General features: G+C 38.5%; 2 protein-coding genes across 2 annotated transcripts in view; one reads left to right on the forward strand and one right to left on the reverse strand.

Moving 5' to 3' along the window:
* The first annotated feature begins 761 nt into the window (after positions 1-761).
* LOC108086906 lies at positions 762-1628 on the forward strand. Its single transcript, XM_017183979.1, has one exon. It carries the CDS (start codon positions 964-966, stop codon positions 1492-1494), a length of 531 nt encoding a protein of 176 aa, XP_017039468.1. The 5' UTR covers positions 762-963; the 3' UTR covers positions 1495-1628.
* Positions 1629-1814: 186 nt separating this feature from the next.
* The window catches only part of LOC108086905 (frizzled), a 93375-nt gene continuing 81765 nt past the window's right edge, over positions 1815-13424 (reverse strand). The window contains exon 5 of the mRNA XM_017183977.2: positions 1815-3750. Within this exon, the coding sequence (XP_017039466.1) occupies positions 3218-3750 (533 nt within the window). The 3' untranslated portion in view covers positions 1815-3217. The remainder of the gene's footprint in view (positions 3751-13424) is intronic.

Raw genomic sequence — 13424 nt, forward strand, 5'->3', positions numbered from 1 at the left:
CCTTCATATCCTTTAATACATGTCCCTCTGCGTGGGCGGCTAGAGTGATTTTCCCCAACTACTTGCCCAAATTTTAACTGCAATTTGTTGTCAAGGAGCTTAGCGACTGACTGAAATCAACACGGAACAAAAACTTTATGTTACCGAACTTAAAAAAATCATTCTGCGGAAATGTAAAAACCTCAAAATTATTTACTTTTTATATTTCAGAAAAACCTTTTTAAAAAGCCTTTGAATTTATTTGGTATGCAAATGTCTGAAAATATGATTTTTCTTTATATCGGAAAAATGGTTTTTAATCTGCTTTTTTCTGTTTTAAATTTTTTCCTGTGTATTTTCAGTTACAGTACACCAAAAAGTAGAGTCTAAGTCTACATTTTATTTCGGCCTTTTCACCGCACACATATGTTTCGTACGCTTTTGTTTTTGTTTGCGTGTTTTCCTTTTTGTGTTGTTTTTTGCGGTTTCTGGGAGAGAGTATTTAGAAAACAAGTGTAATCAAAATTATATGGGCGTGGATTTCTGGTTGCCACTGTAAATTTCAAGGCTTACGGCCATGTGTTTCAAGTGTTTGGCGGAGGGCGAGGGCGAGGGCGAAATGGCCATGGAACTTGGCCACTGGGTGCTGGCAAGTTATGATTGAATTTCGAGCTGCTCTTGTGGCCATAGTTTGTCTGTCCGCTTACATGTGTAGTTGCCTCTAATGGGAAAAGTTTTGGTCCAACAAAAGAGAGGTGAGAAAAATGAGAACTTGCAGAGGGCCTTGAATGGTGGGGTTGCTGCAGTTAACTGAGCAATTATTTTCCAAAATGTAGAGTTCAAATCTGACTGAATATTAAAATTATAAGGGATTCTTCAACACAAACTTTATAGATTCCCTTTTAAATTTAAATCTAAGCAGTATAATAATAATAAAAAGGTTATCATCTAGCTATCTACTATAACTTGTCATCACAATACAAAATGTCGTCGAGCAACACTGAGACCCTGGGCCAAATGAATTCTCTGGTGGGAACTCTGAGCATTCTGCAATCCCTGGAAGTGCTTTTCCTCAATCAGGAGCAGATGGAGCAGCCCAGTGAAAACCTGGAGGAGCAAGTCCGCAGACTGCAGATGTTCAAACGTCAGGTAAAGTGGTTCAACACTGAGCGTCTTCGCATCCTGAATCAGTTGCGGCAGAAAGTATCTTACCACGTGGCCGTGGAGCATCACAATGCGATGTCCTTGCGGCAAGGGATCGTCGAACTTCGCCAGGGATTGAACGGACTTAACGAGCGGATGAACAGGATGTACGAGGACATCACCTGCTCCATCTGCCTCTCTCCCTGGACTTTGCAGGGCCGTCATCGTGCGGTTTCCTTAAAATGTGGCCACATCTTCGGGAAAGTCTGCATCCACACTGCCATCAGAAGATTCCATCGCTGTCCAATCTGCAGACGCAGGGCTCTGCAATCCGATGTGCGCAGGATATTTTGCAGAGGAGTTTTACCATAATGGAAGCTATTTCGTTTTACCATATGTTTCCTTAGATATATTTTATATTTTCAACATTTTATTCTGCCGTTAAATTGGATTTATCTATTTATTGCTAATTTATAAAAAAGTTTAAAGAAACTACTCAACAGCCATCTCAAAATCGTCACATCTTTTACGAGTTAACGTAAATTTATGTTATATCAATATTTATATATTTTATATTTATATATTTTATACTTCTTGTTAACATTGAAAATAAAATTGAAAAGGAATTCAGATGCGGACTTTCACCAGTTGCACAGAAAAGTTACCCAATCGAATAAAAACACAGCTCAAAGTTTCAGTCTTTAACAATAAAATAAAGTTTTATTTTCGCATTTTCCGTTTGTTTTTGCCAATGGATGCTTTCATGACGTTCTGTATGTTTATGTTTGTTTTATACACTTATAATTGTTCGCTTGCCGCTGGGCACTCGCTATGTTACACCGATAATATCGATAATTGCTATAATTAATATGCATTTCCATCAGCTTAAATGCTACACAAATCTGGCTTGGACTTTAGTTTCACATATTACTAGTGCCAATTTAATTCGAGGACTCAATTAAATGCGCTGAAAACAAATGCTCAACAGTAGGCAAACATCGCGGTGTGCGCGAATCTTCCTTTCGGTGATTTTTCATGGTTCTCTACAAATATTTAAATGGCAGTTTCAACTCTTATTTAGTTCGCGGGGGGAGAGTGAGGGGAAAAATTTCCATAAAGTGGCAACAAAATTTTTACGTGTTCCGTTTGTTTGTTCACTTAAGTGCTATGACTACAACGTCATTTAAAAATTGAATTAAAAATTATTCCATTACGCGTTTAGAATTAATTAGTTCAACAAATATACAATTACAGTTAGTGTTACAGTTACAGTTAGAGTTACAGTTATAATTATAATAATCGTATTTGCATTAAGTTTAGCACATGGAGGACATTTATTGCTACATAATACATTTATATAGTTTATGGTTTCCCTTTTGTTTATACATACACGAAGCATAGATGTGAGCGCCAAACTGCAATTGTTGTGGGTATGGATTGTATACTTTATATGCATAATTACTGTGTGTAGGCGAAAAGTATTTGTTCAGTGACTAATGAATTTAATTTGAAGCCTTGGTCGCTAATATCTACTATAGAACAGCAGAGGCTCACATCCTTACAATGCCTAACATCCATACCATATTCGTAATATCTATATTTATATATATGTACGTTCACTATCTGTAGGGCACATTTAAAGCTTTCAAAAAATCAGAACCTAACTTAAAACTTGCGTCAAGAAATGAAGGATCGTACTGGCTAAAAGTTCGTATACCACGAAAGCAATGATATCCTACAGAATACAACTCGACTTAGAGCTAGAGTCTCTCAACTTATATGCGTAGTTTTGGTTCAACAAGCTTGCTTTCGTATCAACTAACATATTTTCAATTCAAACAATAGCCTAGGGTCAACTTTTGATTTTGTTCTTGTGTTTTTTGTTTTGTTTCTGGGGTTATATGTAGATGATGAACTTTATACAAAGTCACTATAAACTACGACTGCTTTTCAGGAGGGGGTTTTATGGTTTTTTCTGTGGGAAAGAGGGGAGTGGGGTTGTCTATGTGCTAAACTCTAAGTAACTCTCGTTGGCCGCCTCCGGATCGGGAGTGAGGGGCGTGGACTTGGCCCCGCCCACCGGACCCGTCTCATACTAGACGTACGCCTGCGCCCGCGTCCGCGGCTCCTTGCCCTGCAGTCGCTCCACGAAGTTCCGCCAGCTGACCATCGTCTTGCTGGAGTAGAGCCACACGCTCGAGGTGACCCCCACCAGCATCGAGCAGAGGTACTTCACCATGAAAATCTGGAAGATGGGACGGGCCTCCGGGGAGCCCGGCGCCCTGGCCGCTGGACAGGGAATCGAGAAGGGCTTGCAGATGTCCCGGTGCCACTGGATCATCCACTCGTCGAAGTTGTAGTACTCGTAGAACAGGCATCCCAGCAGTCCCACGGCGGGCAGGATGAACAGCCCGGAGAAGAAGCCGATCCGCAGCATCAGCCGCTCCAGCTTGTCCGTCCGCTTTCCGTCCGTCTTCATCACGGTCCGGATGCGGAACAGCGAGATGAATCCGGCCAGCAGGAAGAGCGCTCCGATCGAGAGGTAAATGCAGAGGGGCAGGATCAGAAAGGCGCCCAAGGAGTGCGTGTCCAGCTGGCCCACGAAGCAAACGCCAGAGAGGATGTCGCCTGGAAGAAAAGATTTAAAAGATCATTATAATATTGTATGAAAAAAGAATAAGAAAAAATTGTTAAAAGATTTGAAAAGATAAAAAAGGGTTAAAATTTGTTAGATTTTTAAATTTGTATTAGGAGCAGAAAAGTCTTCATCAAGAAACAAGAACATACTAAGATGAATACATGGTTTCCCATAAAAAATTAATTTATTTGTATTCCCCATGATTGACAATAATTGAAAATGTTTTAAGCTTAAGTGACTTTTTGTTTGCTATATTTTTAAAATCTTATTTTTAGGACACATGCAAGTGAAACCGTCGACCTTTGAAACGCAAACAATATTTAATGTCAACGCTTGTGGGGGATATGTGTTGAAAATAACTGTTGATTGCAGTCGGGGAAAAAAGCCGAGCCGGAGATAAACAATGTTTAATTTTACCATTTCATGTACCTCTTTCAGGGTAAATATTTACCCAACGATAACCCCAAACGGCAGCGTCGATTTCCCCCTCTCCCCCTATAATTTCAGTTCAAAGTCAATGCGCCGCTTGTTTAAACATTTTACGAGCGGTTAAGCTGACCCACCTCACACCTCCCCCTCCGATTCCCCCGCTTATTAGCGTTATTTATAAATATGTTACAGTATACCCAGCTCACACCTGCCCCGCCCCCTGTCCCCCGATCGCCCATTCCCCTAATGAATCCATCATTCGTTCGGCGTGCCATATTTCCGCTCATAAATTATCGATTAGCCCCTCGTTGGAGCTTCTGCCTTTTCGCTCTTTTCCACTTTAGGTGACATGTTAATTTCGGTTTTTCTCTGCGGAAACTTGTCGCGCTTTTCCAGGCTGTTGCCACACGCCAATTTGACACGCCTCGTTGGGTTCAATTAATGCTTCAGTTCACCTTTAGTTTCTTTTAGTTTTGAGGGGCATTTATGTTAAATGCAATTTTTAGCAATTATGATTTAAGAAATGGAATAAATCGTTTTGTTTTAATATTTAAATAGTTTTGATGATTAAGGATTGTAAATCACTGATTTAGTTGCTTAGAACCGTGTCCCGAACTTAAACACATTATAAGACCGATTTTATGGTCCCGCCTATAACATAAATCCTTAACCCATCGATGGCCTGACATTTATAGCCATTGAATTCGCATTCTCAACGCCAGATGGCGCCTTTACAAATCGCCTGCCTTTGAAGTTATCTACGAGTGGAAGCCTGAAATATAACTTTATACCATAAAAGTCATGTCATGCTGACAAACCAAGAGTCGTACTTGTAAGAAAGAGAGGTGAAAACCAGAAGGAAAGAGAAAGCAATAGTAAAGACTGGACTGGGCAAATTAAGCGAGTTGAGAACCGGGAAAACGCCGATAAACGAATACAATAAATAACAGCGGGCAGTCTGCAACATCCTCCGAGTAGAAGAATTCAAAGAGAAGAATTCTTTCCAACTGAAAATTTTAAGCGAATATATAAGAAACGAGCTGAGCCCACGTAAAGAACTATTGAATATAAATCACAATTCCGGGGCTGGATATGATTCGGAATCTAAACGAGAGCCCGATACTAAATGCCACCTGCCGTTGGCTTCTTTCGATTTCCACCGACTCAATCGCAGTTCCAGTTTCCCTTCCGATATGGATCTTAATTTATATCTGAGCCTGAGAATGGTTTGCAGTCCGAATGAAACGAAATCAAATGAAATGCACCACCAGGCAGTGAAACCGGACTTTCGGTCTCCGATCGAGTATTGATAAATGAAGAGCAGGGCTTGTACACAGAACCAGTTCTATTCGTGTCCTTTTTGCAGAAAGTCACACGGACAAAAATATTAACAAAATTAGTTGATATTTGTTATACTTTAAGATATAAAAATAGATAATATTTCTATCATTTTTCCTGTAAAAGTTGTTTTAAAATTAAATTTGTATTATACCATTTCATCAAATTTTGAATTAAAGAATTTTAAGGTTTTTTCCCTGTGCATCTGTAGAAACCAGTTTTGTACTTTTTCACTTATTTCAGCTTCATTTTGGAAAACTGCAAGCGGCACAAGTTGCTGTGACAATTTCTGAGGTTCTGCAGTTGAAAGGCTGCCAGGAACTGAGAGATGGAGCAGCAACATCGGGAACAGCAGCAACATCCCAGCAGCAACAGCAGCAACAGCAGCAACAATGCATGTCAATTGTTTTGTATGGCATGAGGAATGCATGTTGCACTGAGAGAAACGGGTTCCTCGTGGGAAAGGAGGGGGAGCGAGGTGACTTTTTCAGCTGTCAGCCAGTCAGTCAGTAAGGCTTCTCCCTCGCCTCCTTGTCCTTCCTTTGATGAAGTGCTGGCATCAGAATTCCATTTTTAGCCAATGCCACATTGCATTTCATTATGAGGAAGAAGCTGCTTTTGTTGCCTTTGTTCTGGTCGGTAATACAATTTGAGTTCGGGTCCATTGTCCACTCTCGAAGGTGTTAATCTGCTGGGCAAATACAGGAATGCAGACACCAACTTCAAGTTGGCTAAACAAACGAAACAAAGTTCGAGCTTTGTTCGAGTAGGCGGTTAACCCATTAAGAACTTGTTCTTTACATCTTGAAGAAAGTATACAATGAAGTAAAGAGGTATTAAAGAACTACAAGCAAAGATTATATTTCTTTGCATTTACTCAAAAGTTTTACAGTTTACTTAAATTGTCACAAAAATTATATATATTAAATAAAACTGCGTTTGTAGAGCACCATTTCTTATATTAGGATGATTGACTTTTAAGTTATAATGGGTTAAGAAAATGAATTTTATCGAAGATCAACTCTTTGTCGGTTAATTTTGTTGTTTGGGTGACAATTTAACACATTTAGGTAGGCTTACTATCAACAAACTGGTTAACAAAATCAACAATACTGACTGTAAAAATAGAAAGACCCAAAAGATTTTCTATATATATTTAAAATTTTAGAATGTTATGTTTCTTAACCGCTTCCACAAGCAAAAACACTTTTATCAAGAGATCATCTTTTGCATGTGACATGTTCACTCTCATTAGTTTCCCCTTTTTTAGCCTTTTGGTTTCCGTCGTAAAGTCAATCTCATATGACATTTCACCTGCTCGCCAGTTCCTGTCGACGTTAACCCCCTGAAGCCCCTTGTGCCGCCGCAGCACTATCTGCCTCATATCTATGTAAAACTCTTGTACACATGCTGATGATGAAACTGTCAACTGTCATTTAAAATTTTAATCGCATGTTCCTCTGCTCGTTTCTGTTTTCTGTGCCCCTTTGTGTGTCTCTTTTGCACTCACTGTCGGCGATTATTGTCGCCAGTGAAAGACAGCAAAAACAACGAGAGTTGAAGATTTTTAATTACTCTGGCACCACAACGCTGCCCATTCCAGTTCAGCCCTCGGCCCCTTTGGCCCTCATTGCACCGACTGACAGTTGCTTATCGCGGAGCTTTATAAAAATAACACTGGGAGACGGAGACGGAGCAGGCGTCATTGGGCTCTTTGCTTTCATTGCTCTTGCCTCGCTGCTCCATTTAGATAAATGACACATAAATTAAGCAATTTTCCTTTTATGCTACCCGCTACTCAGTGGCCACTTTGCGGGAGTGTTGGAAAAACCGAGTGGGAAAAACGAACTTCTGGCAGATTTACTTTCAGGCATTTCCCATTGCGGCATGTAAGGTTCTACAATATATAATAAATCTCTAAAAATTTGAAGTCATTGATCTGAGTTCTGACTTAATGCTTAAGCTGCCTGATTAATTTGTTTTGTTGATATATATTTTTATATAATAAATACTATCTTTAGATTGGGTCTCCCCTGTTTTTCGACACATTAAATTAACAAGGAATTTTTCTGGGTCTTAAAATTAAATAGTTATTCAAATAAATTCTAAGGCGTAAAAAATTAGTCAACTTCTCTGAAATGTATTGCAGGGTATTTACTCATTTATCCTTTTTGTTTCGCTTTCTGATTTTTCCTTCGTCCATGATAAAATAATTATAAAACAATTGTCAAGCTGCTTATGTTGGTTCTTCCTTTCCTCTCTATAAATAAAACCCTTCCCTCCCACCAATCCCTCCCTCACCCTCGTTATGATCGGTCGTTGGCTATTTGTTCAAAGTGAGCGTTGACCCATTCGTATAAGGGTTGGGGGATTTCAGGGGGTGCATGGAGGGAAATAAAGCTGGGGCACATCTGTTTTAGTAACGAGAATTCTATCTCAATAAAAGTTTATTTGCTCTCTTAATGCGTTTTTTTTCTATCATTTTATGGACACTGCTTCTCAAGTGTTAGATAAACATTTTGACAACAGAGTCATAAAGTTGCCATGGGTAATAATGGATGTGGGAGGGCTTACACTGTTGGGTTACTAGAAAAGCTGACTATTGTGCAATTTGTATTCATTCTTTGCGTTTAACTTGATAACCTAAATAGGGATTTTATGTTGAGTTAAATAGGAATAAACGAATTACCAAGATTAGAGTGATTAAACTTCTTGTTCAGTTATTGCTTCACGTAAATCCCATTAAGAATTACACATTTAAATGTCTCAATTAAGTTTTTTAAAGCCAAATTAAAGTTCAACAACCTGTTGCTCAAGAGCTTAAAAATAAAAAAGAACCATATCATCGCAACTAAGGCAGAAAAAAGGAAAAATAAACCATAGCCAGCGACACGCGACATTAAAAACGTGGCAGGCAATAAAAATTGAGGTCAACAGCAACGGCAGCTAATGAATAACAAAGAAAACGCTAACCGGAGAGGAACAAGTGGAACAAGGAGGAAAAAGAGTTGCCGTGTCGCATAATTTCGCATTGAAAATGTCAACAGCAAAACGTTGTTGTTGTTGTTGTTGCTGCTGTTGGAAAAACGAGGCAGCGAGGAAAGGGGGAGTCACTTTTATCAAGATGCGCAATTAAATATGGAAATGTGCAATGGAGACGCGAAACACAGAAAATGCAAAATGCAGAGTAAAAACTGCAACAACATAAAATCCGCACACGCGACAAGTGTCATTAGCAACCCACTGCCCCGAAAAAAATATAAAAACATTTTCTGTTGCAACAATTTAATGTCATTTGGGTAGGACATTTTATTCACGAAGAGTTCATGAGGCAACCGCAGAGTTAGTGTTGCAAAAAAGCTGCACAGAAAAAAAAACATTGCTATTACAATCCAATTTGTTGACGAATTTATGTTATTCTATTTTTAAAAATTATATATAATAATTTTTAAAAGAAAAAACCATGTTAATTAAATGTCGTAGATATTTAAAAATCATTAATAAAATGAATTACCACGGAACTACATTATTTTTCCTGTGGAGGGGGATTTTCACCCCTGTGACATTAAGTGTCGTTGTTTCTGTTTGGTGTTTCACATTTATAGTTTCTGCAAATATTTGAACATTAAACATGATGGAGTTAGAAAGGGTGGGGCAAATGTTTGTCCTAAAATTCGTTGAGAATTTATATAACGTGTCGACATCGGCGACACTAGCAACAACCACTACAACAACAACAACAACAACGGCAGCGACAATTAGGAGCAACAACAGCTGGCGGCAACAACATTGGCCAAGGTTCAATTCGGTTCACACACTCAGACAAGGCAAACAATTTCAATTTGCATGTAGAGGAAGAACCCAACACGAACTCACACACACTGTCACAATTGGATGTCGAAAGTTCAAAGTTGTAAGCAAGTATGCTTCAAGTGGGGGTGGGGATTACTGTAGAACTTTGCTAAGTCGCCAGAAAAGTTTAAACTGAATTTTCGGACCTTGAATAAAACAATCTTATTTCAATGAGCTTAAGCTATGTAATAGGAATTTATGTGTTACCTTTCCTTTAATTATAAAATATGAATTGATAACGCACTTTGATTTCATACTCAAATAATAAACTTATCGAAAAGGTATTAACAAACTTTAGTTTTGGGAAATTGGTTTGGATAATTCAAACTGGCAATAGTGGTTCACATAGCAGAGGTTATACTGTGGGTGTAAAGTGTTCTGAAGTGGACTAAGTTCTGTGCTAGTTTGTGCTGCATGCAACATATGGAATGTTGCTGATTGTTGAATGAACATGTTTTGTTTGTCAACTTGAACAGAGCAGGATTTACTATTTCAAGTGGGGTAGGGACTTATAATTACTTCAGCTTTGGTTTCCCTTTAAGCTGCTTAACGTCATTTCCCTACACTCTATACAGTTTTATAGCGAATTTTACTGCAAAATCAAAGAGACATGCCATTTTAAAATCGAATTTTAATTTAAAAAGCTATAGGTATAAGCGGTTGCTTTTTTCTATTTTTTGTTAGCCTGAATCCAATTAGACGTGTTTTGGTTAGTGAAAGTGTTGGCTTGGGTAACGTATTTTAAAATTAACATTAAATGTCTGACAATAATTAACTAAAGAATAAGTTTTATAAATAAAATCATAGGTATTCTAAACATGTAAGAACATTTTTCAGTTAACATGGCGTATGCTTGATTTTAGTTCACTGTGCGGACTTCATATATCTTCTCTTCTCTTTCCCACCGACAGCGCTTTTCAACGCCATGAGCACACTAACACCAAATCTCACACACGCGCCATATCATCTCGTTCGTTTTGTGTTTTCGCATTCCTTTATTGCTCTCTTCTTTTTTTTTCGCCATATTTAAATGAAATTGTGAAGGAGGAGGGAAGGAGAGGGAATAGAGGCTTAGACTGAGACAGACAGAGGTAACCGCAAGCAGTGAGCTTGGGGCATATGCTTGACATTAAGTGTGGCGCCCTCTGCTGGCGAACACTCGCATACTCATAATGCGCTGAAGGTGGCAAAGTAATTAGTGAGCAGCCGAAAGAGTTCCACTTTCCCTCCTTTCTGGCTTAATCCCCCCTGCGACGCGTTTTCCAGTAATTGTTGACGTGGTCATACACTTGCAATACACTGTAAGAAAATCTTGGCCTTGTCATCATACCAATATCATACCAGGAAATAGTCAAATAAACAAGGCAACAAACAAATAACCGATTTTTGATTAAAACATTTGTAAAATTTGGTTTATGAGAACAAAAACAACTTAACATTTGTAATAATGGTACAAAAGTTTTTCCGTGTGTTTTCCTAATGTTTTTGAGGGGTTAAGCGCAGCTTTTCATTCTCTTTTCAGCACTAGAGTGTCCCTTTTGGAAACCCATCTCCTTATTTTCCCACCGCACGTGCTGCGGAAATGAGTTTTGTGTATTTCACTTTCCATTTTCCGCGCCTTCTTCTTTTACTCCCATCCACCTGGGCAATAAAAAAGGATTAAAATTTATGAAATTGCTTCGGTTTTTGGTATTTGCGGTCGGTCGAGAAGGGAAATGGAATTGGAACGTGCCTGTGGGTTAACTTTGGGTTAAGCCCAAGATGTGTGATCCATAAATAAGCAAATGACTGCGAAGAGAAGTGGGAGTCATTTGACATAAATCGTGATATATGGCGAATTTTTTATCTAGAACAGTGCACCGCATTATGAAGGTAAGAAAAACCTAGCCAGATTTATATATCTTTGTCATTTTCACTGAAATTCTTATTAAGACAAGCAAACAAAAATTTAATCCCAAAACCGGAAGCCTAAAATGATGTCAAAATCATTTATTTGCAGATTGTACCTAAGTATCCTTTTAATTTCTTCTTCTCCACCTCCGACCAACAGACTTATTTTCTTTTCCCTGCCTGGCATTTTAATTTTTAGCTTACCATTTTCCGGACAAGAAAGCAGCGCAAAATAAATCTCCTCGCTCGTTTTCTTATTACTGGCCCACGTTCGCGTGCGGTTCCTGCGGCTGACCCATAAAACCCTTTTCCACATCCTTAACCCTTCGTGCCGACTGTCGCGTGCTGGCTCTGAGCTTCAGCTCAATTATCCAGCGACACGACCACGCATAAAAAATCAGGCAGCGCAAAAGCAGCAGAAAAATGTTCATTAGGGGAAATTCCATTTAACGAAATTGTTTTGGGCTCGAGTTCCCTCAGTTGGCGGTACAAACACTTAACCCACTCATTCAAGTTGAGTGCTGAAAATGTTGAATGTGAAATTTTAGGAGTTGCCTTAGCGATGAGATTGTTACGATTACGGGTTGGTTGAGAAACGAGATACAAGACACAAATTAGAGACGTGGAATTGTAGACAAATTACAAGATCAGATAGTATTTGCTAAGTATGTATTATATTTTGAATATTAAGAAAGCTAAGAAAGGTAAATTTTAATACAAAATATTAAATTCACAAAGGTGTTAATATTTTCATCACCAATAAGAGGAAAATATGAATATATTTAATTCTCCTCTTATCTTAATAAGATTTTCGCGTAAGCCGCTGTGCCTCAGAGAAAACTGGTAACACAAACAGGACCCCAAGCAGAAAACATTTCTCCAGAGAAAAGCTTTCTCCTGGCCACAGCAGTCAACACCAGCGGTGTCGCAACCAACGAGGAACCAACACCAAACCATCTATGTAGGTAAGCGGTGCCTTCCGCTTTTCGGCGCCCCCTCTTCCTTTGGGAAACTGCTGGGAAACTTCTGGCAGAGTTTTCCCCAAGAGTTTTGCTTACATATGCCGCCACATCCTGAGATGGTCTTAGAACAAAAGGCGACGAAATTCCCGAAGTGCGGAAAGTAAAGCGCAACGCAGGGCAGGCGCAAAGAAAAATACCAAGTATTATATAATATGTATTATCACTGGCGGGAGACGCATATGGAAAATAAATTAGAAAAGTTCCAGTTCGCTCTTGCCTTTCCCGAAGAGCAGACAAAAGTTTCGCCCCTCCACGAAAAATCTCTATAGAAAATTTATTAATATTTTATCAGCGCTCCGAGGAACAAGAGCTCTTGTAAACATTCAATTAAAAGTTGCTTGGGCAACATTTGTTTACCATTTAGTGTCCAAAAAAACGAAGGGGAAATCAAAGTTTATGAAGGCGTCAGATGCGTAAACACAAACAGAAATAAATTCAAATGAAAACAAATATAGTGGAAAGGTCAAAGCCCAAACCACCAATTTGTTTCCTTCTTCCGGAAAAAATTGGACAGCCCCTGCATTTGTAATGAAATTTTTCCGCTACAGAAAAAAAGGTTCGGGTATCAATTACTCGAGTCAGAATTTGCTAAACCGAAAAGTCGTATCTCTGATTAATAGCAAACAAATTTCGGGATCGTCGCTATTAAGCCTTTTTTCAACTCATTGTTTACCACATTAATCTTGCTTTTTTCGGGGTTTTAGTCTATAATCGATTAATACATTTTAAGCGTAGGAAATATTTTTAAAATATAATTTATTTAGAAACTAGGAACATATTAATAAATAAATTCTATAAAATAATATGAATAGTATAGTTATATTGTTGATAATTAATATTATCATACCCAAAAGAACGAATTATAACTACAATGTAGTAAAGTCTTAATGTGGCAATGTGTTAGCCCTGCAAAGTTTTATTTTCCGCTTTTAATTATTCGGAAAATTTCATTGCACTTTTCCAACTTGTTCCTACAACCACTTTCTGTCCCATTCTCTCTAGTTTGATAAAGCATTCTCACTCTTGAGTCTTGAGGGATGCGCCGAACAAATTATTAAGAAACATTCTAGCAAACTGCAGACAAAGTTGGCAACAAAAGGCAGCCCGCTTAATTATACACACCATTAATAACT

Source organism: Drosophila ficusphila, unplaced genomic scaffold, assembly GCF_018152265.1.
Source record: "Drosophila ficusphila isolate 14025-0441.05 unplaced genomic scaffold, ASM1815226v1 contig_286, whole genome shotgun sequence".
NCBI lineage: Eukaryota > Metazoa > Arthropoda > Insecta > Diptera > Drosophilidae > Drosophila > Drosophila ficusphila.

Excerpts from the sequence above, each read along its gene's own strand:
- LOC108086906 (XM_017183979.1), top strand. The coding sequence starts at position 964 with ATGTCGTCGAGCAACACTGAGACCCTGGGCCAAATGAATTCTCTGGTG.